This window comes from Coloeus monedula (assembly GCF_965178545.1).
Source record: "Coloeus monedula genome assembly, chromosome: 5".
Classification (NCBI taxonomy): Eukaryota; Metazoa; Chordata; class Aves; order Passeriformes; family Corvidae; genus Coloeus; species Coloeus monedula.
In genome coordinates, this window is record NC_138785.1 from 19,430,199 (window position 1) to 19,455,253 (window position 25,055).

A 25,055-nucleotide genomic window follows, 5' to 3' on the forward strand; every position below is an offset into this window, starting at 1 on the left:
CTTCATGGTTTTGCTTGGATTTGGGAATCATTTACATGTAAATTATCCTGATCCCCTGTTCTTTTCCTCCTTACCAGTCAACTTGATTTTTGAAGCACACAGTTGTCTGAGCAAAACTGGCAAATTTCCTGGTGCAAAACTGGGTGGTGTTAGCATGGTGATCATGATTGCTGGAGCTCGTTACCAAATTGACTCTTTGAATAATCAAACCTTTGAACTCAGTTCAGTGGTATCCCATCTGTCTCACTCCGTTAGGCAACTTGGAGGCAGCTCTTTCATGTTGTCTTACAACTTGTGCTGTGGAAATGGCGGATGTGTTTATTTTCAAAAGCAACAAGAAAGCCCAGTGGAACACGAAAAAAGTTGGAAGAACAAGCCTTCAAAGAGATTTTGACACTGGTGCCAGGGGCTTTATGAAAGATAAAACAGCTCATTTTTTTATGGCTAAAGGAAAATGCCATTAAATCCCTTGTGCCTAACTGCTACAGTAAACTTGCCAGAGCTATTCCAAAACCAGCATGCCGTGGGATATTCAGTGATTTTCAATGAAAACTGGGCTTAAAAATGCAGCTCTCCTGCATGTGGATCAAGGGGAGCTCCGGGGTGCTCAGTGTATGTTTCTATGTGCTCACACATGACTGTAAGGATTATTTTAAACACGATTTGCTAGATTTGACTTTGAAACTGCATCCACTTTATCTACTTAGTTCCTCTGCACGTGGCATAGGTAATTTTGCAGAAGGAAAATAACTTATTGCAAGTGTAAAGGGGAAAATTTTTGCAGGTTGCTGTCTACCAGGCTAATCTATATTATGACGAAATAAAACATGCTTGTGGGAAGCCCTGCTATGGTAAAAATGTAGTATTTGCTGAAATTCTCTACAAATTTTAGTTGTTCCCTGTCAGGGGGAAATCATTACTTGGTGACATAATGCAGCTTTGAGTGGAAACTCAAAGAAATCTGTCAGGGTCTGCATGTTTTTGCATTGTAATTTTTAGAGTTCATTTAAACTCAGGGTTCATGGTGGAAGGGAGGTGGCAGGAGAAGGCTGGAAAATCTGATCACTGAGCTTGGGAGACTTGTTTCAGATCAGTGTCCTAGTGCTCAGGTGAGTTAGTGTAGAAACTCCAATTCCTGTTGCTGGACATGGAGCAACAGTGATAAAAGGCTTTTTGTGTGCTGGAAGAGGTGGGATGGTCTTGAGGTGTTACGGCATGGAAATTAAAGTGAGAATGGATCAGACAAGCCTTTTCATGTTACTTCCTTACCTGCATTTCACAGTCAGCCCCAGTGTTTTCTCAGGCAGGGATTGAGGGGGCAGTTGTGAGTATCTGGCATTTAACTGGAGTAAAAGTCTTACGCTGAGAGAAGCTGGAGGGTGCTTGTCTTTGAGAGAGGTAAAGGAGATGGGAGAAGGCTTTTCTATGAGCTGTGTGTGACATGGCATGACAGGGGTGATGGGGGGAACAGCTGGGGGCAGCCTGCTTCAGTTTCCCCACCTGATATTTCAGGTCAAGCCATAGACAAATCCACGTGAAGCTCAGTGTGCACAAGCACCTTGGTCTAAGTAGGAGGCTAAATAAGGTAATTGTAAGGTGGGCATCCCTCAATATTCCACACATACTCAGTGTGGCTCTTGCAGGATGTACAGTGGATAAATCCACTTTTAAAGCAAGTTCCCCACCTCTTCCTGCTTGACTGCTCATTGAAGGTTTTCAATGAATTAGCCCAACTGAACATTAAAGTCTCAATTTGGCTGGGCTGACGTGCACCTTTGCTTGTGTCACATGGCCTGCAGATCAAGGGGCCAGGCATTGCTCTTGGGATGGAGCAGCAAGGCATGAACCTCAGAGAAAATTGACAGCTTGCTCTGCAGTACAGCCTCGTGTTCACCCCTCTGTGCAGTTCTGATTTGGGAATGGATTTGTGGTTTGGTTTTGGGTTTTGTTGTGGGTTTTTTATCACATCCTAGAAAATGCTTTTCTGTCCAAACCAGCTGGGCCTTCAGCAACACTTAACAATTAAAAGCACTTCTGTGCTAGGTGTTCCCTAAAAGATGGAAAATAAGATTTTTACATAAAAAGGCCAAGAAGAAAAATGGTGAGGGCATAAAGCGCTGCTTTATTTTCATCAAGTGCTAGGGCTTTTGGAAAATCAGTTGTGCTCCAGTGGTCATTACCCCCCTGTGTGCTTCTCTCACTGTTTGCTCCAGCTTCTCTCTGAAAGGCGGCTGTGCAGAAAGCCTTGCCTTAGTTGTAGCTCCAGTTACACCCTGCAGGCCACCAGAGCCATCAGAGGGGACATCCTCAGAACCTAGGCATGAGTCCTGTTCCCTTCCTCTCTCTAAGCAGCTCTGCCTTTGTTTCAGGAGTATCGACATCGGAGGCTCTGGGCCCGGGGAGCACCACTGCCAGCACCACGCCACGGGTGGCTACCAGCACCACTGGCCGCACCACCACCACATCAGCCTCGGGCAGGAGGAACAGGAGCACCAGCACCCCGTCTCCCATGGCTGATGTCCCCGAGGACATGACCACACACCTGCCGCCCGCCTCCTCGCAGCTGCCGCCGGCCGGAGCGGAGAGCTGTGACCCCATGGAAGCCCGCGACATTATGTGGTCTCGGACTCGGCAGGGCCAGGTGGCGAAGCAGCCGTGTCCCTTGGGCTCCATAGGTGAGTCAAGGGTTGGGAAGACACAGCAGGCTGTCTCCACTTCCTATGGTACCTTGTCAGTGCGCAGCCAGTACTTAAAACGTTGTGGGGTTGTGCTTGATGCACTTGGAAGAGCCTCTGCCTCCAGAAGTTGCGTACACTGCGTTGCGTACACCTGGTTCTGCCTGTATTTGTAGCCTCTGGGCTCACTGATGTGTTGGTGGCTAATGCTTTGCTTGTTTTGCTAAGAGAGGGGACAGGGGGGGAAATCAACAAAACTTGTACTTTGAGGCTCCTGAACCCATGTGAGTGATTTTTCAAACTGCAGCCAGTGTCCGGTGCGATCAGCTGAGAAAGTGGGGGGAGGAAACAAAGCCAAATCTTTCAAAATGGTCTATTGCTTATTGGATTTTGCTCCTTTTCTTCTGCTCTTCCCGCAATTGTTTTCTTGAAAAATGTTGCTTTTGGAAATTTTCTGTTCAATTTGAAACATAATCGAGTTGCGAATGGGTTTTGGCATATGGTTCATTTTGCTGTGTTTTAACAAATGCAGTTTTCTAAAAATAGTTATTTTTCATGCTAGTCTTGGTGTCCAGCCCCAAAAACTCAGTTTCAAAGAAGAAATCTTTAAAGTGGAGGAAATTGCCTGAAAATGAGAGCTGAAGGGATCTGACTTGTAGAGGAGAGGATCTCTGTTAATTCTCCACTCCTGGAGAGCCATTCACACCTGTATATACGAATACTGACTCTGGAATTTGGTGAGGACAGACTGATAAAGCATGTGTTAAAGTATGAGGGTCATGGAAAGGTGTAAGTGGTGAGAAAGGTAAAGAACATTTTTGCTGTCTTTCCCAGCCCTACTTGGTAAAATTAATGCAAAAAGTATGATGTGGTTCCCAGAGATGGGAAAGGATACTCGGAAGCAAAGCTGTGAAAAGGAAAAAAAAAAAAAAGATGAAGAAGGAAAATGGAGGCGGGATGCAAGAAGTCCTTTCCTAAGCACAAGAGCTAAGGACTGGATGAAAATAACTAAGGAAAAAATAATAGCCCAACTTACGGATAGGGGATGGCCATAAGCCTTTCCCATCTCTAATTTCGGTGATTCGTGCAACTTGTTAAAAGCTGTGATATATTAGCAGTGATGCATTTCCCTTTGTCTGAAAGGGTCTCAGGCATTTTTCTGTCTTTTCCAGAAGGGATTGGGCAGCTCTTCCCAAACAAAACTCTCCTCTAAAGTTCCTCTTGACAGCTGGGGGCTGACAGTAAACTCCAGCATTATATCTTGGCGTTTGTAGCATTCAAACTTTTGTGTGTTTCCACCCAAATGTTGTAATGATGATTCAGAACCATAAAATCTTCATAAAGCAGCAAGGAAGATGAGGCACAGGGTCTGATCCCAGATCACCAGTGGTGAGCCAGAGCATCCAGGGTGCTGGCTTGGTGTTTGAGATCTACTTCCGATTTCTTAGTACCTGGCAGCTTTCCTGCAAGGCCTCTGTCTGTAATTGTTGTTCGCCAAATTGGAAATAATATTTCTGCACAACATCGTGGGTCTTTTATGTCTTAGGGCCTTAAAGGACCAAGATGATGGGAGACTAGGACACTGAGATGACTCAGAAGTGTCCTACTCAAGACCTGAGCGCTAATAAGCTCCCAGAAGCCTTCGACACGAGGCGCTGAGGGCCAAGTGCCACCAGTAACACTGAACACAGCGACTTTCCTATTACAGGTGTTGCAACTTTCCGGTGTCTTGCGCCTGACGGTATCTGGGAACCCCAAGGACCTGATCTGAGCAACTGCTCTTCACCCTGGATCAACCACATCACTCAAAAGGTAAAACCCTTCCCATGTGTTGGCTGCTCTGAGTCTACACAGTGACCTTGCTCAGCTCCCTGGTTTTCTCACACATGGAACTTCAAAGGATCAGCAGTTGCACATAAAGCATGAGCCGTGCATAGTGACCAGGAATTGCAAGGAGAAAGCAAGTGTTTTATGGAAATTAAGGCAAAGAGTGTTAGGGAAGGCAAGTGAGAGGGACTGGAGAGTGGAACTGAACTAAGAGTGAATGACATTTCTTGTTCATGGCAAGGAAAGGAAGAAGAGGGAGGAGGAGGTGGGTGGACATATGGAAAGTACTGAGTTGTTGAAAAAGGAAACGCCCTTTCATGCGTCCTCAAGGATTTTTTCGTGTCACGCAAGCACACGATAAACCCCATAGTTAAGAAATCTTTACCAAAGAAAGGCAGGCTCAATGGGAAATGTTTGATTCATGCCCCTGACTTTCTGTTTTTAACTTCTGCCCAAATTATAAAAGAACTGATGGAATAGAAAACAATGCTGCAGTAATGCTTATCTTTTGACTCTTAAGTCCCTTGATGAATGTTTTCTAACACTTCATCATTTATCAGTGTTAAAAGTGCATTAACTTGTGACAATAGAAGTTCAAGACAAGCAGAGCTTATTTGGTAGCAATATGTTGAGCATTTTTGTTATTAATGCACAATGGTGCTTTCAGCTGATTTCATTACAAACAGAGACCAGATGTGTGTTTACGCCATGGAGTCTGTGGGCTGAATCTTTATTACAGCAATTTGTGGGGTTTTATTCACTCCTTTAGCCAGAGCCAGTGAGTCCTGGCGTTGCAAATGAGCTGTGCTGCTGCACAAGAGTGACGCGGCAATCCCACAGAGCCACTGCTCTCTGGTCAGTGGGATGGGGTCACCCCACAGTCAAGACTCTTGGGCATTCTCCTCTCTGCCCCCCATCTCAACTAAGACCTAATAATCTGTGAACAGCTAGCACTGATCATCCCTATCTTGCTTCATCTGTGCTTATACCCATCCCTCCACAAAGGAAAATGTCAATTAATGAGGGGCTGCTGTGATATGGCACAGCCACTACAGAGCCTGTGGTCCTTCTGTCCCTCTCCTGCCGTACACCCAGCGAGCTGATGAATACAGGCTGCCTTTGCTGGCATTAGCAGCTGTGTGCAGCTCTTGTTTTATGACCTATGTACTTACCCTGGAGGGGTTAATATTACTTACTCCAGCCATAATTCACCCAGGCAGCTGGGAGACCTCTTGCTGCTCGGTGAAGATGACTAGGCCGTTAGCCATTAGCAGAGGGAAATAATAGCCTGCACTGATGAAATCTCCATCAAGGTTAGGCTTATTTTATTTGAAACCCCAGCTATCATTTGCGTAACAAATGAGCCCCATTTAATTTGTTACGCGCTTTCAAAGCAGGCTAAAATTGAACAGGCAGGTTTTCAGAAATGCCCAGCAGGTTACAATTGGGACTGGATTTATTTTTTTTCTGAAGGAATTTAGTTATGTTCAGCTTTGAATACCTTCTACCAGTCAGTAGAAAGACTTGGGGAATCTGTGAGATGACCCTGGATCTAACCTGTTTGCCTGAGATGGAATTCGTTGGGATCTTGGGATATGTGACCCAACCTCAATGAGAACTGTTACAAAACATCAAGACTTGTCAGGAGTGACTTTGGAGGGGAAAGCCCTGCCAGAGTTGCCTAGGGGTTTGTGTTGAGGGTTGCATTCATTGAATCATTTAGATTGGAAAAGTCCTCTAAGATCATTGTGTTCCATTCACCCAGCACTGCCATGTCCACCACTAATCCGTGTCCCTAAATGCCATGTCTACATGTCTTTTAAATCCCTCCAGGAATGGTGACTCAACCACTTACCTGGGCAGTCTGTTCCAATACTTGACCACTCTTTCCCATGATGAAATTTTTCCTAATATCCAGTATAAACCTTCCCTGGTGCAACTTCAGGTGGTTTCTGATTGTCCTATCATTTATTACCAAGAGAAGAGACTGACACCCTCCTTGCTGCAACCTCCTTTCAAGTAGTTGTAAAGAGGGCTGAGATCCCCCTGAGCCTCCTTTTGTCCAGGCTAAATGCCCTCAGCTCCCTGAGCAGCTCCCCATAAGCCTTATGCTCCAGACCCTTCCCCAGCTTCATTGCCCTTCTCTGGATTCCCTCCAGCCCCTCAATGTCTTTTGTGTAGGGAGGGGCCCAGAACTGGACACAGCACTTGAGGTGTGGCCTCACCAGTGCCAGGTACAGGGGACAATCAAACTGTCCTGGTCCTGCTGGCCACACTATTGCTGACCCAGGCCAGGATGCTGTTGGCTTTCTTGGCCCCCTGGGCACGGCTAGCTCGTGTTTTATGCTGGGCAGCTTTCCAGCTACCCTTCCCCTTCAGCCTGTAGCGCTGAGTGGAGTTGTTGTGACCCAAGGGCAGGACCTGCACTTGGCATTATTTGAACCTCATCCTGTTGGCCATGGCCATTGGTCCAGCCTGTCCAGATCCTCCACATGCCACGTGAGGGCACTCGACATGGTATTGCATCACGTTTTCAACTTCCAGTCCTCTAGGATATCCCCAGTTAGCCAGGACTGCTGATAAATGATGGAAAGTGGCTCAGCAAGCTCTTCTGCCAGCTCCCTCAGTACCCTTGGTGGATCTCATCCAGCTCCATGGACCTCTGCATGTGTAAATGATGTATCAAGTCACTGACCATTATTTTCTGGATTGTGGGGGTTCTCTTGTGCTCCCCATCCCTGTCTTCCAGTGCAGGATGCTGCGTACCCTGAGGAAAACTGGTCTTGCTATTAAAGACTGAGCCAAAGAAGGCATTAACTACCACCTCAGCTGTTCCTCGTTCTTCGTCACTGTATTTCCTCCCTTCTACAAGGAGATTCTCCTTAGCCCTCCTTTTGTTGTATTTAGAGAAACGTATTTTACTGTCTTTTATGTAAACAGATAAAACAGATAATGTTCTAGCTGAGCTTTAACCCTGCTCATTTTCTCCCTGTATAACCTCACAACATGCTTGTAGTCCTCCTTAGTTGCCTGCCCCTTTTCTAGAGGCCACAAGCTGTCTTTTTTTTTTTTTTTAATTCCAGCCAAAGCTCTCTGTTTAGCCAGGTTAGTCTTATTCCCCACCAGCTCATCTTCTGGCACATGGGTATGTCCTGCCTATAAGATTCAGTAGGATCCTTACTGCAAACACAGTTTTAAATTACTTATGAAGTAACCAATAGCCATTTGGTTTCCCTGCCCAAGCAGAGGCTTGAAAATGATCACTGCACTTGAAGATGGATTCATCCATAAATCAAGCACTGGTTTCTAACATCCTTGCTGTGGATGGGATGCTTCCCAAAGCTCGCAGATTTGCTCCAGCACCTCTCTGAAGATGAAAAAGGAGCCTTCCTCCTCTAAGTCAAGCCAGCTTCTCTTCTTGCTGCTGTGGGGGCAGCTAGAGGGAGCAGTAAGCCATCTGTTCTGTGAGAGCGGGGCTGGTCACACCCTGCAGCTCAGGTCTCCTGCATCCCCAGCTGTCCTGGGTCACCCAGCCCGCTGCAGCTGCAGCACAGCTGACAAAATGGGTAAAAACCCTTTTTTGTCAGCCAGGGTTCATACCTGCTCAGCATGCCTTCATTCCTAATCAGCTTTGTCTCCCAAAAATCCCCTGTCACCTGCTGGATCCAAACTGCTCAGGAAGAACGGTGATAGGTCCCCTGGAGGGATTTCAGCCAAGCCAGGAAGGATGGTAGGGAAATGCTGTGCTTGCTTTCATATCTCTGTAGTGAAGTAAGAATGATTACTTACTTCTTCTTTCTCCTGCTGTGCTCAGGCTGCAGATTGGGTGTTTGCCTGCTTGCATCATGGTATTAGGTTTTACAGACATTTCCTAGCTTCCATTAGAGTTATTGTGCTTGATGGAAGATCAGAACAAATGTTCTCCTCAGCAATTCATTGGCCTCCTGACATTTACTTTAACTTTATTGTTGGTGCCTACCATGCCCTCATAACGGAGCGGGAGAATAAACTTGCCTCTGCGATTGAATTATGCACTGCTACCTGGGTTATTTCTGGAGTCAAGCTGTAACAGGAAGCAAAAAGGTCAGCTTTGGATACATTGCATCATCCTGATCATGAGGTCACGCGTTCAGTCTCAGCCTGTTTGTTTTGCCTCCTGCTTTCATCAGTGCCATCCTTAGCACAGCGTGTGACTTGCCTGAAGACATCTCTTCCTTGCTGCAGCTTTCAGTTGCGGGCGCTGCCTGGGAGGACAGGCACTGCTATGCTTGGCTTCAGGCCTCTGGAAGAGAGAAGGGCCTCTTTTGTAGCAGAACAGAAAAATTTGTGCCCTTCACGAATGCACAAAAAGCCTCAATCTGTAAATGTAATGCACGTGCCACCCATGCCCTCCTGAGTGGCCTGGATCATGGACTCCCAAGAGCAGGCGAACCTGAGGGTTCATAGCACCTTCCTGAGGTCTTGTAGATCTGCTTGTGTCTGTTACAGAGAGAGCAAGGTTTTGTGTAGGGCAGCCCCACATTGTCGTGTCCAGGTCTGAGGGTGCAGTTGCAGTCCTGATGACAGTGTGATGAAATCCTCTTTCCAAGTTGCTTTTGGCAGTCTGTTTTCACAGCACCTGAAAACCTCTGTTTCGGAGTAGATGCCACAGAGGGTGGCTCATTAAAGGGTCATTAAATGCAGCTTAAGTTGTTTGAATACCATAGTTTCAAAGCCACTTTTTCAGTGTTCTCTAGATCTGCTGTACTCTATGGAGAGCATTGTCTCTTCTCCCAGGCAGCTGGCAAAAGGACAAGAGGATGCAATCCTAAGTTGTGCCGGGGAGGTTTAGGTTTTTAGATCAGGAGGCATTTCTTCATAGAAGGAGTGATCGGGCACTGTATTGGGCTGCCCAGGGAGGTGGTGGAGTCACTGTTTCTGGAGGCGTTTAAGGAAAGGCTGGATGTGGCACTCAGTGCCAAGGTCTAGCTGACATTTTGGTGTTTGGTCACAGGTTGGACTTGGTAATCTTAGAGGTCTTTTCCAACCTAAATGATTCTGTGATTCAAAAAAAAATACAACCAAAACCCAAAAGAATCATAGATATGCTCTGACTCTTTTCTGTGAATGCACACATGTATATTGGAATCTCTGCCAGGGAAGGAAAAATGCCATGAAGGCTTTGCAGTGTCAGAAGTTAGCCCACAGCCCCTCTTACGGCCTTGCTACCTGACTGCCAGCAGCTAATGGTGCCTGGTGAAACCTGTCAAATGTTTGTTCCTCCAGAAAACAGCATCAACTCCATGGTCTTTCCAGCTGACCAGTCCATCTATATGTTACCGTTTTTAAAAATCCTAGTTCAGTCTTTCATGCCATCTTTTTTTTTTTTATCAGTTAGCTTCTTCAGGAGGCTGCAGGAAAATATTTTTGCCTTTATGACTGCTGGTGTTTTAGCTCATTTGCTCCCTTCTCAGCATATTTCCTCTTTATTCTGAATTTTTCTCCTTAAATACTTATTTTTTTGTGATTTCTCTCATTTTTATTCTACTGTCCTCTTCTGCAGTTGGTTTCCTGAGAGAAAGATAGGGCTGAAACAGCAATTGCTGCTGCAGGAGGGTCTTTCTTCATCTTTTCCAGGCAAAACTCCCTGTTTCTGTTTGTTGGCATATATGAAAGAGGCAGGAATATATGTCCTCTCCAACAGCTATTATTTCACAGTCTTTTCACTCAGAAGAAGGTGCAAAATAGTGGCACAAACTTGGAAAATATTAGCAGAGTGTTACACAAAAGGATTTCAGGTGTGCCAATGATCATTTGTAAATCTGGCCTGAATCCTGCCATTACGCCCAAATGGAAGAGGGGAGCAATTTTTTTGGCAGACCTATAAAACTGTGTTTTGTGTGTTGGCATTGTTGGCAAGAAACATGTTTTCAATCCTTCAAACTAGCATTCCAAGACTGGTTTTAATCAGTTTGTAAAAGGTAAAAAAATATAGGCCAAAAAACCCTAGGAATCAAAAATTTGGTTTCAAATTCCGTTTGAGCAGAATGTTCTCTTTTATCCCAGAATCCTATTTAGTTTTTAAATTTAATTTTTTCATAATCAAGGTAGAAAATGTTAAAAAGTAGTTTCATACCAGGCAGAGATATATATTATTTTCAATTCCCTTTATTGCTCTTGAGCCTCCCAATAGAAACATCAGCTACTTACACATTTTTTCCCTGCTTCCTACTTGCCTCTCAATATCAGCTTGAGCCATAGAGAACCTCCAGGGGTTGTTCCTGTATTCCTGTGTAGCTATGTTGGTGTTTGGGTTAAAGAGTATTACATGTTTTGGAAGAAATAACACAAAGAGCTCATCTTCCATGCAACAATAATTAACAGAAAGGTGCAGAGAAGTGCTTCATAGAAAGTAAGTAAGTTAGTAATGCATCCTCCTGGGTAGCAGTAAGCTTTGCTGAGCATTATGTAGAATTAACCAAAAAAAAAGGGTTCCGTCCTGTTGTTATAAGAGACCAGATATATATCTTAGTCCTGGAGTATTCAGCCAGCATTTGGGATTCATAACAGTTGGGTTTCACAGCACTGCATAGGAAACACTTCAGTTTCAGTGGAAAAAGCTCAAAAGAATCAAAGAAATGAGCATTAACATGTCACACAGCCATCATTTTGGACACCCCTCTCATGCACACGGCCGGACTGGAAAGAGTGTTTCAGCACTGCTCTAGTGACTTGTAGCTCCACATTCTGTGTGACCATGTATAGGTGTGGAATTGTCAGTGCTAGGATAGCACTGACTATGCTAATGCTTCATTAACTGTCAGCCAAAAACATTTTCCCAGAGGAATGGCACATCTGTGTTTTCTGGAAACCTGGGCGTGTGAGATAACTTTGGGTAAATACTTCTGTGTCCCAGGAGTTCACAGACTTTGAGCTTTAGTCTGCCTTTTTCTCAGGCATTTCTTCCATTGCTGCCTATTTTTTGTGTTGTTTGTTTGATCACACTGTAATTCTTCAGATTTGCAGTTTTTAGGGTCAGACCAAGAGAAAAGGAAAAGGGTTAATTAGTGACCAGCCTGCATCACTTTTGCAGACAGATAGGAACAACAGCAGCCTGCAGGGAAAGAAAACTCTTGTGTTTGCCTTTGTAGCAGCTGAGCAATTTTCTCTGAATGTGCCAGTTTGCATAGGTGTGTGGTCCAAGGGAAAATGTGAACATCACATAGTGGGTAGAAGGGTTTTTGGGGTTTTTTCCTGATGTATCTGTAAAAAAAATCTTGAATTCGTGCAGTTTTCTGCAGAGCTTACACAAACACAATGTGTCATGATACATGCTAAGCTCCAGCAATGAGCTGCAGGAAAATGTTGAAATTGATTTCTTTATATTGAGGGATTTGATGTAGTTGTTCCTTAAAGTTCTGAGAGCCAACAGCAGAGGTCAAAATTCAGCATCTGTGCTGATGTGTGGCTTCTTTGGCTGCTTAGGAGAGCAGGCAGCTGTAAGAATAGGATCTGGTTTCTATGGCATTAGTCTTCTGTGTAACAAGAAAGAAATAATTCAATTTTTGAATATATCTTATCATCGCTCTAATGGGAAGAACAACACATTATCTCCTTTATTTATCTTCTCTATATCATCATATGCTTTAATTCTCTGAAGACGAGCATATGAACATCTTGAGTTAGATTTCATTAAATCAGATCGGCTTTTGCTGTCAAATTGATGGAAGTAAGTTATTCATTTATAACTCAGCTAATTGATTTACAGAGAGGTAGAAGCTCAGCTTATAATCTTTTCCTAGAATCTTGCTTTTATAATAAGCACCAGAAAGTGAGGGAACGAGAAATATCTGATTTCTAGCTGTTGGTAGATAAGACAATTGAAAATTCATGTAAGGAACCCAGCAGAGTTTGCCATTGAGCCTGACAGAAAAGTGGGACCTTCATTTATGTGTCATCCTTTATAATTTCTCCTTGTCCCAGGCATATTCCACATGGATATGCATTCCAGATCACAGACTGGTAGATAATGAATAAAAGACCAGCAACCTGCAGGGGTATTTTTGTAGTGGGCTGCTCATGAAAAGGAGATGGGACCAGCTGCCCTGTCCCAAATCCCCATGGCACAGAAGACAAAAGGAGTACCAGACAGGGAGAGCAAAACAGAGCAAGAAAGGGGGAAAAGCCACAGGGAAAAAGTGTGAGTTGCCCAAATAATTACACAGTGAATTTCCCTGCAGGTGATTTGTGAGTTTTGTGACTCAACTAGATGATACAAGTCTTTTAGCAGAAGATTCAGCCAACAACCTACTGGCTTTTCCCTTCCAGTGGACTTATTCTTGAGCCTTTTGCTCTAGAGTTAGGATGTTTTTACATGCACTGAGAGTCACTAGCCTCATGATGGGTTGCTAGCGTGGCAAGGAGCACATCTCTTGTGTGCATAGGCTAAGTGATAAATTAGTACCTGATTATTAAATCAATAACATGGAAATTGTGAACTTTTTGCTCTGCTTTTTCTGGGTTATGTCATCTGTTTTCCTTTTACAAGGAACTCTTTTGTGCAGTTGTGACAAAAATCATCTCTTCTCTATCATGTAAGCTTTTGGAATCAGAAACTGCATTTTCTTGACAGGAGAGGATACTTACATGGTTTGTTTTTTTCAAGTGGCATAGTAAGCCAATGGGACAAGCTAATTAAAGCCCTCCTTAGCATGGAAATCCCATGGAGACAGTGCCCAGTGAGAAGAAATTGTTAAAGCCAGCATGGTTGACTCGAAAAACAATAGTCAAAAAACTATTCATGATCAAAACATGAAGACTCTTGTTGTAGTTGACTTCTTGGGAAATGCTTCTATTCCTCCTTCCTTCTCTTCTTCCTCATCTTTTTTCTTCTTCTTGAGGGGAGCTGACCTGCCTAATGCTGTGGGGTTGGAAGGCACTGGAGTGACATGTCACTGAGAGCCGGGGACAAGCTTTCCCTCTGCTTTGTCACCTGCAGATGAAGTCGGGGGAGATGGCCGCCAACATCGCGCGGGAGCTGGCGGAGCACACCAGGAGCCACTTGTACGCCGGGGACATCGCGTACTCCGTGTCCGCCATGGTCCAGCTCGTCAACCTGCTGGACGTGCAGCTCCGGAACCTGACTCCCGGCGGGAAGGACAGCGCTGCGCGCAGCTTGAATAAGGTGAAGCAGCGGGGCTCAGGATGGGGCAGGAGGCTCGTGGGAAGGTCAAATGAACATCTCTGTGTATGAGGATAAACAGTGGCAGACAGAAACATTCATTTACACCGGAGATACTGTGATATTTACACTCAGGGTTTCGGGCTGCTTTAGTGTTAGAGGGCCTTTTTAGTGACAGCGCCTCACTTAGCCCAGAAGCACCTTAACTCCATTACAGCAGTGTGGTTTCTGTGCCCATGGTTTAAGAAGAATTATTAGTCCTTTTGTCATTTCCAGAAGTAAGTGGAATTGCTACATAGCACTAAAGGTGCTAGGAGTTGCCAGTTGTGGGAGAAAATATGAGCTGTGGACCCTGTAAGAATACATTTAAAGCTGAAGGTTTCCTTAGTGAAAGGCCCTCTTCATCACTGAATCTCATGTAAACACATGGGATAAGACTTAAATAGGATTCTGACGGTGAATTGTGTGGGCCTGATTATAAAGACAAAGAGCTGCTGGACCCTGTGACTATGAGCACATGGTTATATTGGCCACCCAGTGAAAATAAGACACAGAATTTTGTTCCCAGCTGCATATCAGGCTCTGACAATTCTGGCATTCATGTAGCCATGAACAGAACTTGGTCCTGAGATTATATGGGGAATAAATGATCCCAGCTAAACCTGAAATTTTTTTGGTGTTTTATGAAGAGAAATGCTTTTCAGAGAAGTAACATGGTCTTTTTTCTTGTAAGTTATTACTGTAGACTGATGCTGTTTTAAATGCAAAGGGCTTCGGGATCGTTTGAGATTTCAGTCGCATGGGAGCTGAACTCCTGCATCTCATGTGCTTTGCATGTGCTGTGAATTGGGTTATCCTGATGCTTTTAATTAGTGCTGCTTCCAGCCATTTTATAACAACGTAGGTAATAATTATATTAACTGATACATCAGCATAACATTATTTGTTATAATCATACCATGGTTCTTTGTTGAAATGATGGTGATGTCTGACAATATCAGGTAAAACCAGCAATTAATGTCACCTACTAACAGGTTTCATGGTTGTAGTTCTGCTTGCTCTTCTGAATGTGTCCCAGCCACACCCAACATTTTGTCAATTCAGCTTTGCAAACACATATTTTCCATCTTTATTTTTATCTCACCTTATGATATTTGTTTCAATTACACGAAATGGGGTTGTATCCTGGGGGCAGGTATGAGTTACTGAGGGGAGGGGAGGACTGGACAAGGCAGAGCTCCTCGGCTCAGCTGTCACTCCCAGGGTCCCCATTGCAGGTTTCTTCCCCCTGCCATCAGCTTTGCACAAGCAACTCATACAAATCAATTGCATTCCACATTAAAATTCTGGACCATGTGAAGTCCTGCAAAACAGCGATGCGAGTCAGTGATCCAAATGACAGGCTCAGTAATTTACTTACTCTCATTCCCCACTTAATTCTTTAGAAGAGCAACTGCTCTGTGTTCATTTAAGAATGCATGAATTCAACTTCGAAGTAGTATTGGGCAAACAAAAGGCAGCAGAGTTACTGCTCCATTTTCCCCTTCGCTGATCAAGAGTATTTAAAAAAAAAAAAAGGAAAAAACTAATTTGCAAAGAGTTTTGTTTAGTGCTGTTTAGTCAGAAAGAAGAAATAAAGTAAGCACTAGCCATTAAATATTCTTTTAAACATTAAAGGAAATGTGCTGGGGATCTGAAAGTAATCACCTGTGCTGTTTTGTACTGGTGGGGTTTTTTTAACAAGCTGATGTACAATGAATTGAAATAAACTGGCATAATCAGAATTTTTAAAAGCCATCATTGTTCAGGAGCCACTTTTCTGTCACTAAAAGCTTTATGCTTTCCACTGGATCAGGCTTAATTAAGGTAATAATTGTTCCATTTTAGACTGGGAAGACCCCCAAGTGGATAGGTCTATAATTTTCAGCAAGGCTTTCTTTGATCTCATTTGTTTCTGTAAAGTCTTCATACTGGCCAGATTTACCCAGAGGAAGATTTCTACTGTTACAAATTGACAAATTAGAAATTGAAATTAGGCATTGCATGGTACCTGGGTGTATTTTGTTTATTTCAGAGCCTCAAAACTCTCAAGGACAAATTTGGCTCTCAGCTGTACTAATGGGATTGCACTGCTGTGTGTTGAGAGCACAAGTTGCCCTGAATCTCTGTTGATGTGCAATTTCCAACCAGGCACATCAGTAAAAACAAACCCAGCCAAGCCAGTGGCTCTGAGCAGCCTGGTTTTGTGAGCTTTCCTTGCAGTGATGCAGAGCTCACCAATTCCAGCTCACTGCTGCAGACTGCCTGCCAAGCCCCAGGTCTGCCAGGATGGGTCCATACAGTTCCAGACTGCATCAGGATGCAGTGTTGCACGCATCTTGCTCCCTGAGGTTGGTCCTGCACATCTGAAGCTTGGTTATATTTCACTGTGGCATCATCACTGTCTGCTGCAGAGCCCACGCTCCTTTTATGCAAATAACCATCAGCCTTATCCTTTTCAGCCTTGTTTGATGTGGAAATGTCATGTGTGGTCTCCAAGCTGTAAGGAAAACATCATCTCTTGAGTATCTCTACTAGACTCCAGTGTCTTCTACTATCTAACAGCTGCTCTTGCAAAGTTGCTAGTCTGTGCTTTACTTCACTGAAAAAGGACTAACCCACATTTCTGGAGCCAGTCCTTCCAGTTTTCCACTGCTGCCTAACTCACACTCACTCCTTTAGTTTGGTTGGTTTTTCAGGAGCTGTTTAAGAGAGAAATGAGGTGGTTTTTTCACAGGCATTTTCTTCAATTTTTTTCCCTTGTTCTGTCACTAACTTGTTTTTTCTATTCCGTCTTTAATCTGCTCTCTTTATGGACTCAGCTTCAGAAAAGGGAGCGCTCTTGCAGGGCCTATGTCCAGGTATTTCTTGTGTTTTTAATACACGTGTCCAGTTGTTTGACTGAATGACTGTGAAGTGGGTCTTGTCTCTGTGAATAATCTGATTATTACCACCTTTGTGGCAGCAAGTTCTAAGGTTAAGGTTACAGGATAATAATGTCTTTTTTTACCTCACCCCACCTGCCCCATTTCTCTCAGACTTGAAAAAATTTGGGACAAAATCTCTGAATGTTTTTTCCACAGAAAGTGGAAAAAAACACAAGAAAGATCTGACAAGATTTATCTGGCCATCTGAAGGAGCAGGACAGTATAGAGATGTGCAAGTAAAGAATGCAAAACTGCTGCTCACAGAGGTATCTCCAGACCAGCTGGACTTTGCTTACAGCATGTCGTTCGTGCTACTGCCACCTGCATTTCCTTAGTGTTCCTTCTTCCCCTTTTACACTTTCCAATTCAGAAACAATTCAAAATGGCACCACTCGGCTGAGGGAGGAGGTGGGATCATAATGAAATGCAGAGTGTCTCACAGAGGGATGTAGGAAGGAGGAGAGTGCTGCAAACAGTGTATAGGGTAATGCACATAACACCCCGTGAAGTTCACCCAGGTCTGGCCTGACTTTCGTAGGCTTACGTTGTGTTTGATGTGAACGAAGTCAAGCCCCAGCATTCTGGAAGGACCTGCTTGTGGGCTTTTCACAAATGGGACCTCAGGTTATCTTATTAATCCTGTCACCTTGCCTTATAGCATTTGCTCCAGTGTTTTTTGTATAAACCTGTTTGTATACTATGGGTGAGTTAGTGCTGCTTTAAGAAATGTGAATGTTTTACCTTCTAGTCTCTGTCTTGTGCTTGTGAATGTTGATATTGTTCTTATGGGTGGTTGATCAGTATTTATATGTGTATGTGTAACATGCATAAATGAACTCTGTGTTTCTGGAGGGGGCTGTCTGTACCTGCATTTTCCTGCAAAATTCAGCTTTCTACAGTTGGTACTGACTTTATTTTGTGAGCACATGTTTCATTTAGCAAATGGGATTAGATGGTCCAGACTTCTAGGGCATTAGAAATAAAACAGTACCCCTCTGTGCTGGCAGGCTGTTTGTCTTCCCTTTGGAAAATGTCATGAGAGAAAGTCACCTTTTCCCTTCCACATACATTAATGGATAAAGATGAGTTACGGAGTTACACATCCCTTGTCTAGGATCCCAGAGAAAGCAACTAGCAGGCATTGGAAGGAATTTAAGAAAGTTTGCAGTGTGGTGCTTACTCCCAAGCTAGCTACCTTGTGTACTGCTACCACTGGAAACATGATAGACTGCTTTGACTATGGGCTGCACAATCTTGTTGGGGACATTGGGTGCTACCTGATCCATAGTTGTCGTTTCCACTGGCTGCACGGGCATTCTCCACAGAGTCAGTGCACACTCCTGCTCTTCTGTCTTTCTTCAAACAGTAGCGATTGGTGAGTTTAATATACCTTACAGAAAGCTTGGCCTTGACAGAATAGAGCCTGAATCCTCTGCAAAACTTCAGCTTACCCTTAATTTCAAGGACTCCTTTCCTTTCACTTGGAAAGGCTGCTGGTGTGTTTAAACATTAATCATGCACCTACTTCTTTAGTAGACAAAAACTGATGAAAGCTCATTGCTTGAGCTGCTAAGTATGGGTATTGACAAATCTGGTACGTATATTGAAGAGGACAGTCCTGTAAAAGAGGGCTTGAAGAATGAATTAGATGACCTAATTGAACCTTTCCAGCTCTGCTTTGTACTATATGGAGATAAAGTAATGTATCTTGACGTATTTTCATACAGTATGCTTCCATTGGAAAATTGTGTGGCTAAAGTCATCACAAAATCTAGTGAGGGAGAGGTTGTCTGTAATAGCAATTAGATGTGACTGCAGATAGTCCTGTTACAGGCTATTCGTCCCTTACCAGGCAGTGAAATATCTGGGCTGGCTGAGGGAATTTAGCAGAGGTTTTTCAACTAATCTTAAGTGGTGACACTCTGGGCTTTGTAAAGTCAGTGAAACATGAGAAGTCACTGGGACATATGGCATTGATGGCAGAGAAATAGAGTATTCAACTTTGCTGGCCTGATCTCCTTGTGCTGATGCCATTATTGTGAAGAGCATCCCTGGCTGAATTCGGCTCACAGGGCTGGAAGTGTACCTTCAATTCTGTGCTCCCTAGACAAAGGAAAGTGCAGTACAAAGTTTATACAAGAAATGTCCAGGAATTGTAAATATCTAAAGTTCTATTGAGGAAAGGTGGTTTTGTGGAAGGAGGAGAGTGACCTGAGAAAATAATAATTGCTGAAATCAGTCTTACTGTTTTCTTTGGGCTTACAAATTTAAGTAACCATGACAGAGGCCCTGTAGTGATTGGTGTATAAAGTCCTCTTAAGCCCAAAATAAATGACTATAAATAAATATACAAAATAAATGAATATAAATAAAATGGACGGAGAAATTTTGCAAGTTGCGCAAACATAAGACTGGGAATGCATTATGAGATTATCACCTCATCTCTTTGGGTACCTTTAAAAAAAATATGGATTTAACTTGTTCAGTTTCACAGTATTTGTTGAGTTAAAAGCTCAGGGATTTTTTTTACTGGAGATAGAGGTTACAAATGCTGCTTTTTCAGTTTCAAATGTGGTAAATGATCTTTTTTTGTCTCAAAAATCCAACAAGAACCAATCCGGCCAGTGGCATGATGAATTCATATTAATATAATGACTGGACAGTTGCTGGAAGATTTTTCAGTCATGGTGATATTCAAGAAACTGCTACGTGGGTTTCAATTTGTGATACTAATTAATAGTCAGCTGAGACTGAGCTGACCAAGATGGAAATACAAGGTGGCAGAGTGGCCTCAGCAAGGTGCTCTGTTAGCAAAGAGGGTGGCCTTTGGAAAAGCAGAGGTTTACATCTCCTATGCCCACCTTTCTGAAGTTCTTGCACTCTGTTTTGGGAAAGGAATGGGAAAGGCATCATGTGGGAGAATGAGTCACAATGGGTGACGCATTTGATTAGCATAGCTTAGTTTGGTGACTGGTCTGTGATGTAAGCTGGTATGAATTTTCTGTAATGTTTTTTCAGAAATTATGTTTGTTCCTTTTCCGGAAGTTTTTCTCCTTAAACTGTAGCACTGGAATTGTAGAAAACAGAAATCACTTGTCTTTTGGGGGTTGTGAAATTGGGTTTGGTGTCACAGATTTCTTCCGTGCTCCTCAGCAAGTGTCATGTGCTCGGTATTTCTCAGCCCCCTGGTTTAAAATGCCATGGATGCAATTCTCCTGTCCTCTAGGAATGGAGGTGGGGTAGTGAAAGAAAAAAAAAGGCTAAGTACTCACATAATGTAGTAAGTGAGGCTGTATTAAAACAGAAAACTTAAACATGGGGAAAAAATCAGAGAATTTTGCTGATTTAGTAGCTGGAAAAACAGGTTTTATTAAAGCTTCATACCACACCCGTGCTGGCATGTACATGCATCTGATTGCAAAATCTGAGCTCACCTGCTTGCTTCACTTGGATTTGTGGGCCGGAGCCCTGGCGCAGCAGGAGGTCAATGAATTTCCCTGTGGTGCCAACCAGAGGCCTCTTCCCATGTGAAATTGCATGCTGTGTTTGGGATGAGCATCTCAGAGGACAGAAACTTCACAGGGTTCCCATTCTTTTGGTTTATTTTATAAAGTCAGTATGAGTGGCTTTAAAGCTGGAGGCTGGTGAATGCAGGAGAACTGTGAATGGCAGCTTTGTGGAAACGGTGGAAGGAGGCAGCAGAGAGTTGCTTTTGCAGCATCTTCCTTGTCTAATGGCGTTTTCTGCTCTTGGTTCCTGCCATCCTCTGAGCTGCCCTGTAAATGGGCTTGCCCTGTTTTGTAATTCTGGGCTGGTCTGCATAGCGAATGGGAAAGATTATGGAGGTGCCACCTGCTCCTTGGTAATTACAAGACCTTCTGGGTGCAGGTGTCATCAGAGCCACGCATGAAGCCGGCGCTGAGAGGCTGGCAGGCTTCTGGTAGCAGACAGTGGCAGGTGGTTGCAGAGTTGTCCTTCTGGTTCTCCTGGAAGTTTTCTGAACACTTCTTGTTTGAAACATGGGCTGTTTAAATTGCTGCACTAAGCAAAAAATGAACGGCTTTCCTCAGAGGATTGAAGGCATTAAGTTTAGAGCTCAGCAGAAGAGACTTTTTTTTTTTTTGTGCTAACCTAGTAGTTCTCATCAGATAAAAGGTGCATCTGGGACTTAGCCAGTACTATTTAAAGTGGATTAATTCTGTTTGTCCCACTTCTCTCTTGCTTGCATGATTGGTCCCAACTTCCTTGAAGACTAAATGAAAGAAACTTGAAGCTCTGAGAAGGAGCACAAATTGAATTATGCTGTCTTTGCTTGTGTTCTTCTTGTGCCTGTGACAAGAAAGACTCTAACCTCCCTTTATATAAAAAGAGGCAAATTAATGAAGGTTTTCAAGTTTCTTGTTTGGTTACTTAATTGGCTGTATGACAAAGAGCTCTGCAGTGTGTGTCAAACAACTCTGAGAGTTCTCTGATGATTTGTGCATTGCTTGACTCCTGATGCTATTCTGCACAGCCTGTCAGGTGAGGTATCGTCGTTAAAGTGGCTGGAATAAATTGGCTAGCAGTGAGCATACAATGTTGTATATTAACTATAGCTACAGGGAGTACTTTTAGCTGCTTTTTCAAGGGATCGAGATGTTTGCCCATCAGCATCAAAGTGCCTAAAACTTTCATTTAATATAATTAAAAGGACATCTGAAAGAAGTGTGACTTGCAGCGAGGTTCTGTGGTTTGGTAGTCCTTTGTTAAAACTCTGTGAACTTAATATATTTCACAGCTTGAGAAACCTGCACTTGATTTGTGTCAGCAAGAGTGAAACTAGAAATCCTCACCCTGCATGTTTCTGCTGTGGTGAGCCCATTGTTAGGGGAGAGGAGGATCAAAGCAGCAGCCTTGGGTTTGTGACTAGACCCCAAAATTCTTTGCATAAATGCTAAAAAGGAAGGTGACCATCCACCTACAACTCAGCTACACCTATGGCTATGTTCTCACATGGCAAAACTGAGAAAAATATCTAGTGCTTTCTCTGTTGCTCTGTGCTTACTCTCTGCTTTAGGCTGAGTCAGTCCTGGTATCTGGTGTCACTGGTAAAAATCGGGATATAAATTGCCATAGGGAGCAGCGGGAGATGTCCCTTTGATTTGAACCATTGGAGGAAAGGATGAGTCTCACAGACTCCCCAGGAGTTTCCTTGAAGGCTGTGGATATTCTTTCAAAGAGGCATTTCTGATGTGTGGCCCATTTTCCTTTCTTGCTACAGCCTTGCTCACTTCCCCAGTGTAATTACTCTAGCTGTTGCTTGTATAGTTTCAAATCCCAAACAGTAGGGCAGCAAATACAGATGATTCATAAATGCAGCTCTCAGCTTATTCTGTGGGGAAGATCTCATTAGATGAAATAGATCCTATGTTATTTCCTTCTTCCCAATCAATTCCTTTTATTTCAGTCCTGCAGATGCCTTCTGACCTTAAAATATTCTTCCTCGTATAGTAAGTAAAGTAAAACCATAACCTGTAATTTGTAACCTTGTTCTGTTTCTCATATCTCCTATTATTTTTTGCGTGCTCCCATTAGGAGATTATTGGTAGTTCAAGGCCAAGCTTGCAAACCTTGCATACCTAGTAAAAGACCATTAATTCCATAGTTAAGCATTTTGTAGATGGCCTAATTTTAATAAAGGTCAGTGCTTTTCTTCTCACTACAGTGAGTTGTCAGCACTGCTGGAATTCAGGCCGTTTCTGAGTCAGTACAGTTCCTGTGGCCACAGCATAAACATTTGCTGTATAGTTGAGGAGAGAAGGTTGCATGCTCTCTTGGGAGCCTTTGCTCTCAATCTGTGGAGCAATTTTAGAAATTCCTCTGAATGGTCATGGGAAGTTCTCTTCTTGCCTTTGCCATGAGTAGTAGGCTCTGTCTCAGTTCACCAACACTGATACCATCTATGTCCAATCACCACTCTGGTACTAGATGTAGGCTAGTGCTTCTGGCTTAGTTTTGAAGGCAGAAGCAAAGATTAGCAGTAGATAGTCTAATGATTTATTTGTTTTCAAGCACTCACTGTGGCTGAGCTCCTTTCAGTCTAAATATGTTTATCCCTTCCATTGAATGCTACAACAGTTTTGTGATGACTGTGTTGCTTTTTAAAAAACAGTAGACAGTGGCTGGGCTTCCCTGTAAGAAATTGTCTCCAATGTGCTTACTGATGCTTTGACCAGAGACAAATTTTAATTTTGACTTAAAAGAATAAATGGCAAGGAAAAAAAAAAAATCATCCAAGAGTTAAGAGCCTTGTCAGACAGACTTGAAGGCACTTCTCAGCTAAGAAGTAGCATTTAATGCCATTATGTAGCCAAATGACATTTTCCTTGTTTAGGAAGCAGAAGAAATGACATGTGCATCACTTTCTATCCTGAAGTCCCACACAGCGGATGAATGTAATCATTTGATTGATGACCCCTGTGTAGTGGGATTGGAGTGCTGTTCATTTGCCACTCTAAAATATGTGTCATTTCCTCAGCTCGTCCCTTTCAATGGAATAACCTTTCTGGAAGCATTTGTGTGCTCACATCCATGCTTTCATGCTGGACCTGTCCTCCAAAGGGCCCATTCTACCGTACCAGGTAGATTCAGAGTTAATGGGAGTTTCAATGTACTGATGCTTTTTCTGGCCAGAGGCAAGAATCAAACAACTTCCAGCAGAACTTGCCAGCAGAACTTGTCATCAATGGCATTGATTGTGCCTCTAACTCAATTAGTTTGGAGGCTTGCAAATATTGATAGCTTGAGGAAAGGGTTTGTTTTAGCACTGGGTGTTTAATAGGATTACAGAGCAAAACCAGCTATTCTTGAGCAAAGAGGCAAGTAAGCTTTTTTCAAGGACCACTGCTTTCCAGTCGGAAAAAGGGAAGAAAGAGCATAACATTGTGATCATCGTACCATATCAACATTTCAGTGCATCTGCTCTCTGGTGCGTTTTTCATTTGCACTGTGAAGTGTGGACCTGAAAGGGGTTTTGTGCTTTTTTTCTCTGCTGATTTGCCATAAAACCTCAAGCTGTTATAAAAAGTGGGCTAGTTATGCGTCTGCATTTTTCAAATAAAGACAACACATTTGTTATGGAGCAATACGGGGAGACCTCAGGGAGGACCAGAAGCTCAGGCCATAAGCACGGCCTGAGGCTGTGCCTGTGTGATTGCACACTGAGCACTGCTGTTCTCAGAAAGGGTGAGCAAATCTCTTTGGATGAGTCTGTGCTGGCAAACACCTTTGGCACAGGGGTGCCAAAGCACTGCTTGCTTCATGCATCAGCCGTGATTTTAAGCCTACCTATGCAAAGCCTCGTTGTTGTAGCTCCTAATATCCTAATTTTTGAAAGTGTGCTGCATGAGATATTCCTGTGAGATCAAGGAAGTGTTAGCAGTATGAGATGGGGCTCTAGAGGTTGTAAAATTCAGATGTTTTAATTAGAGATGTCATTGCAAAAGTAGTACTTTAATATGCCCTGTGCCACTGTCCTCATTCTCCCAAAGCTGCTATAGGAGGTAAGACCTTGATGTAAGCTTCATGCTAAATAAAGTGTACAGTGTGTTCAGTCTCTTCTTATGGAGATGCTCCTTTGTAAGGAAGGACAAACTGCATATTTGAAAATTACTCAACAGAAGGATTCAACCAATATTCCCTGTAGGATCTGCTGGTATTCACTTGCCATAAAGCAGTATTTTCTCCAGCTGTAGGTTTGTTGAGATTTTTGATCTTCCATCAGCTGCTCAGCAAGAGGCCAAAATGAACAGTAAATGTTTAAAGAGGTCCTAACTCTAGGAGAGCTGCTGATCTTCTAAGGTTAGGGTTGCTGTGCTTAAGCACCATAGCACATTGCAGCCTGGTGCCAAATTTGGCAGTGAGCTGAGTATCTCTAATATCTAGTGATTTTCAGTGTTGACTCCCAGTTAAAGAGAGATTTTACATTGCAGAATCTGTTTTTATCAAAGAGTGATGTCTTGGATGTTGGTACAGTGAGAGAAAAATATGGTATCACTGGATGCATACAGAGTTCAAACCTCCTAGGTTTAAACTGTGTGCCACAGATCCAGGTACTCTCACCAAACATTTCTAGAGGGGAAGAGGAAAATAAATGAACAAGCAAAATTCAGTTTAATGGAATGTAGCAGCTATCACAAAGGAAATCAATGGGATATATACAACTGCCCTTTTAGTAATGTATAATTACTGTAAGGCTCCTAATTAGTTTCCTTTTTACAATGCATCTTTTAATACCAGTTTGTAAGTGTCTAAGAAGGAAGGTTTACATTTCGTTTCTTTTTTGTAACCTCAGGATAGAATCAAGAAACCATGAGCACATGCCCTTATTTGGGAAAAACCTCCCTCTGCAATTTATTAACATTTATTTGCATTGAACATATAGTCTGT

General features: G+C 43.2%; 1 protein-coding gene across 17 annotated transcripts in view; it reads left to right on the plus strand.

Moving 5' to 3' along the window:
* ADGRL3 (adhesion G protein-coupled receptor L3) overlaps positions 1–25,055 on the plus strand; it is a gene marked incomplete at both ends in the record, with an annotated part of 305,662 nt that overhangs the window by 209,021 nt on the left and 71,586 nt on the right. For 7 of the 17 annotated variants that reach the window (XM_082281584.1, XM_082281583.1, XM_082281582.1 and 4 more), the window contains 4 exons: positions 2,370–2,675; positions 4,384–4,487; positions 13,480–13,665; positions 16,524–16,562. In XM_082281584.1, the coding sequence (XP_082137710.1) occupies positions 2,370–2,675; positions 4,384–4,487; positions 13,480–13,665; positions 16,524–16,562 (635 nt within the window). The remainder of the gene's footprint in view (positions 1–2,369; positions 2,676–4,383; positions 4,488–13,479; positions 13,666–16,523; positions 16,563–25,055) is intronic. The other 10 variants (XM_082281579.1, XM_082281571.1, XM_082281570.1 and 7 more) reach the window with 3 other exon arrangements.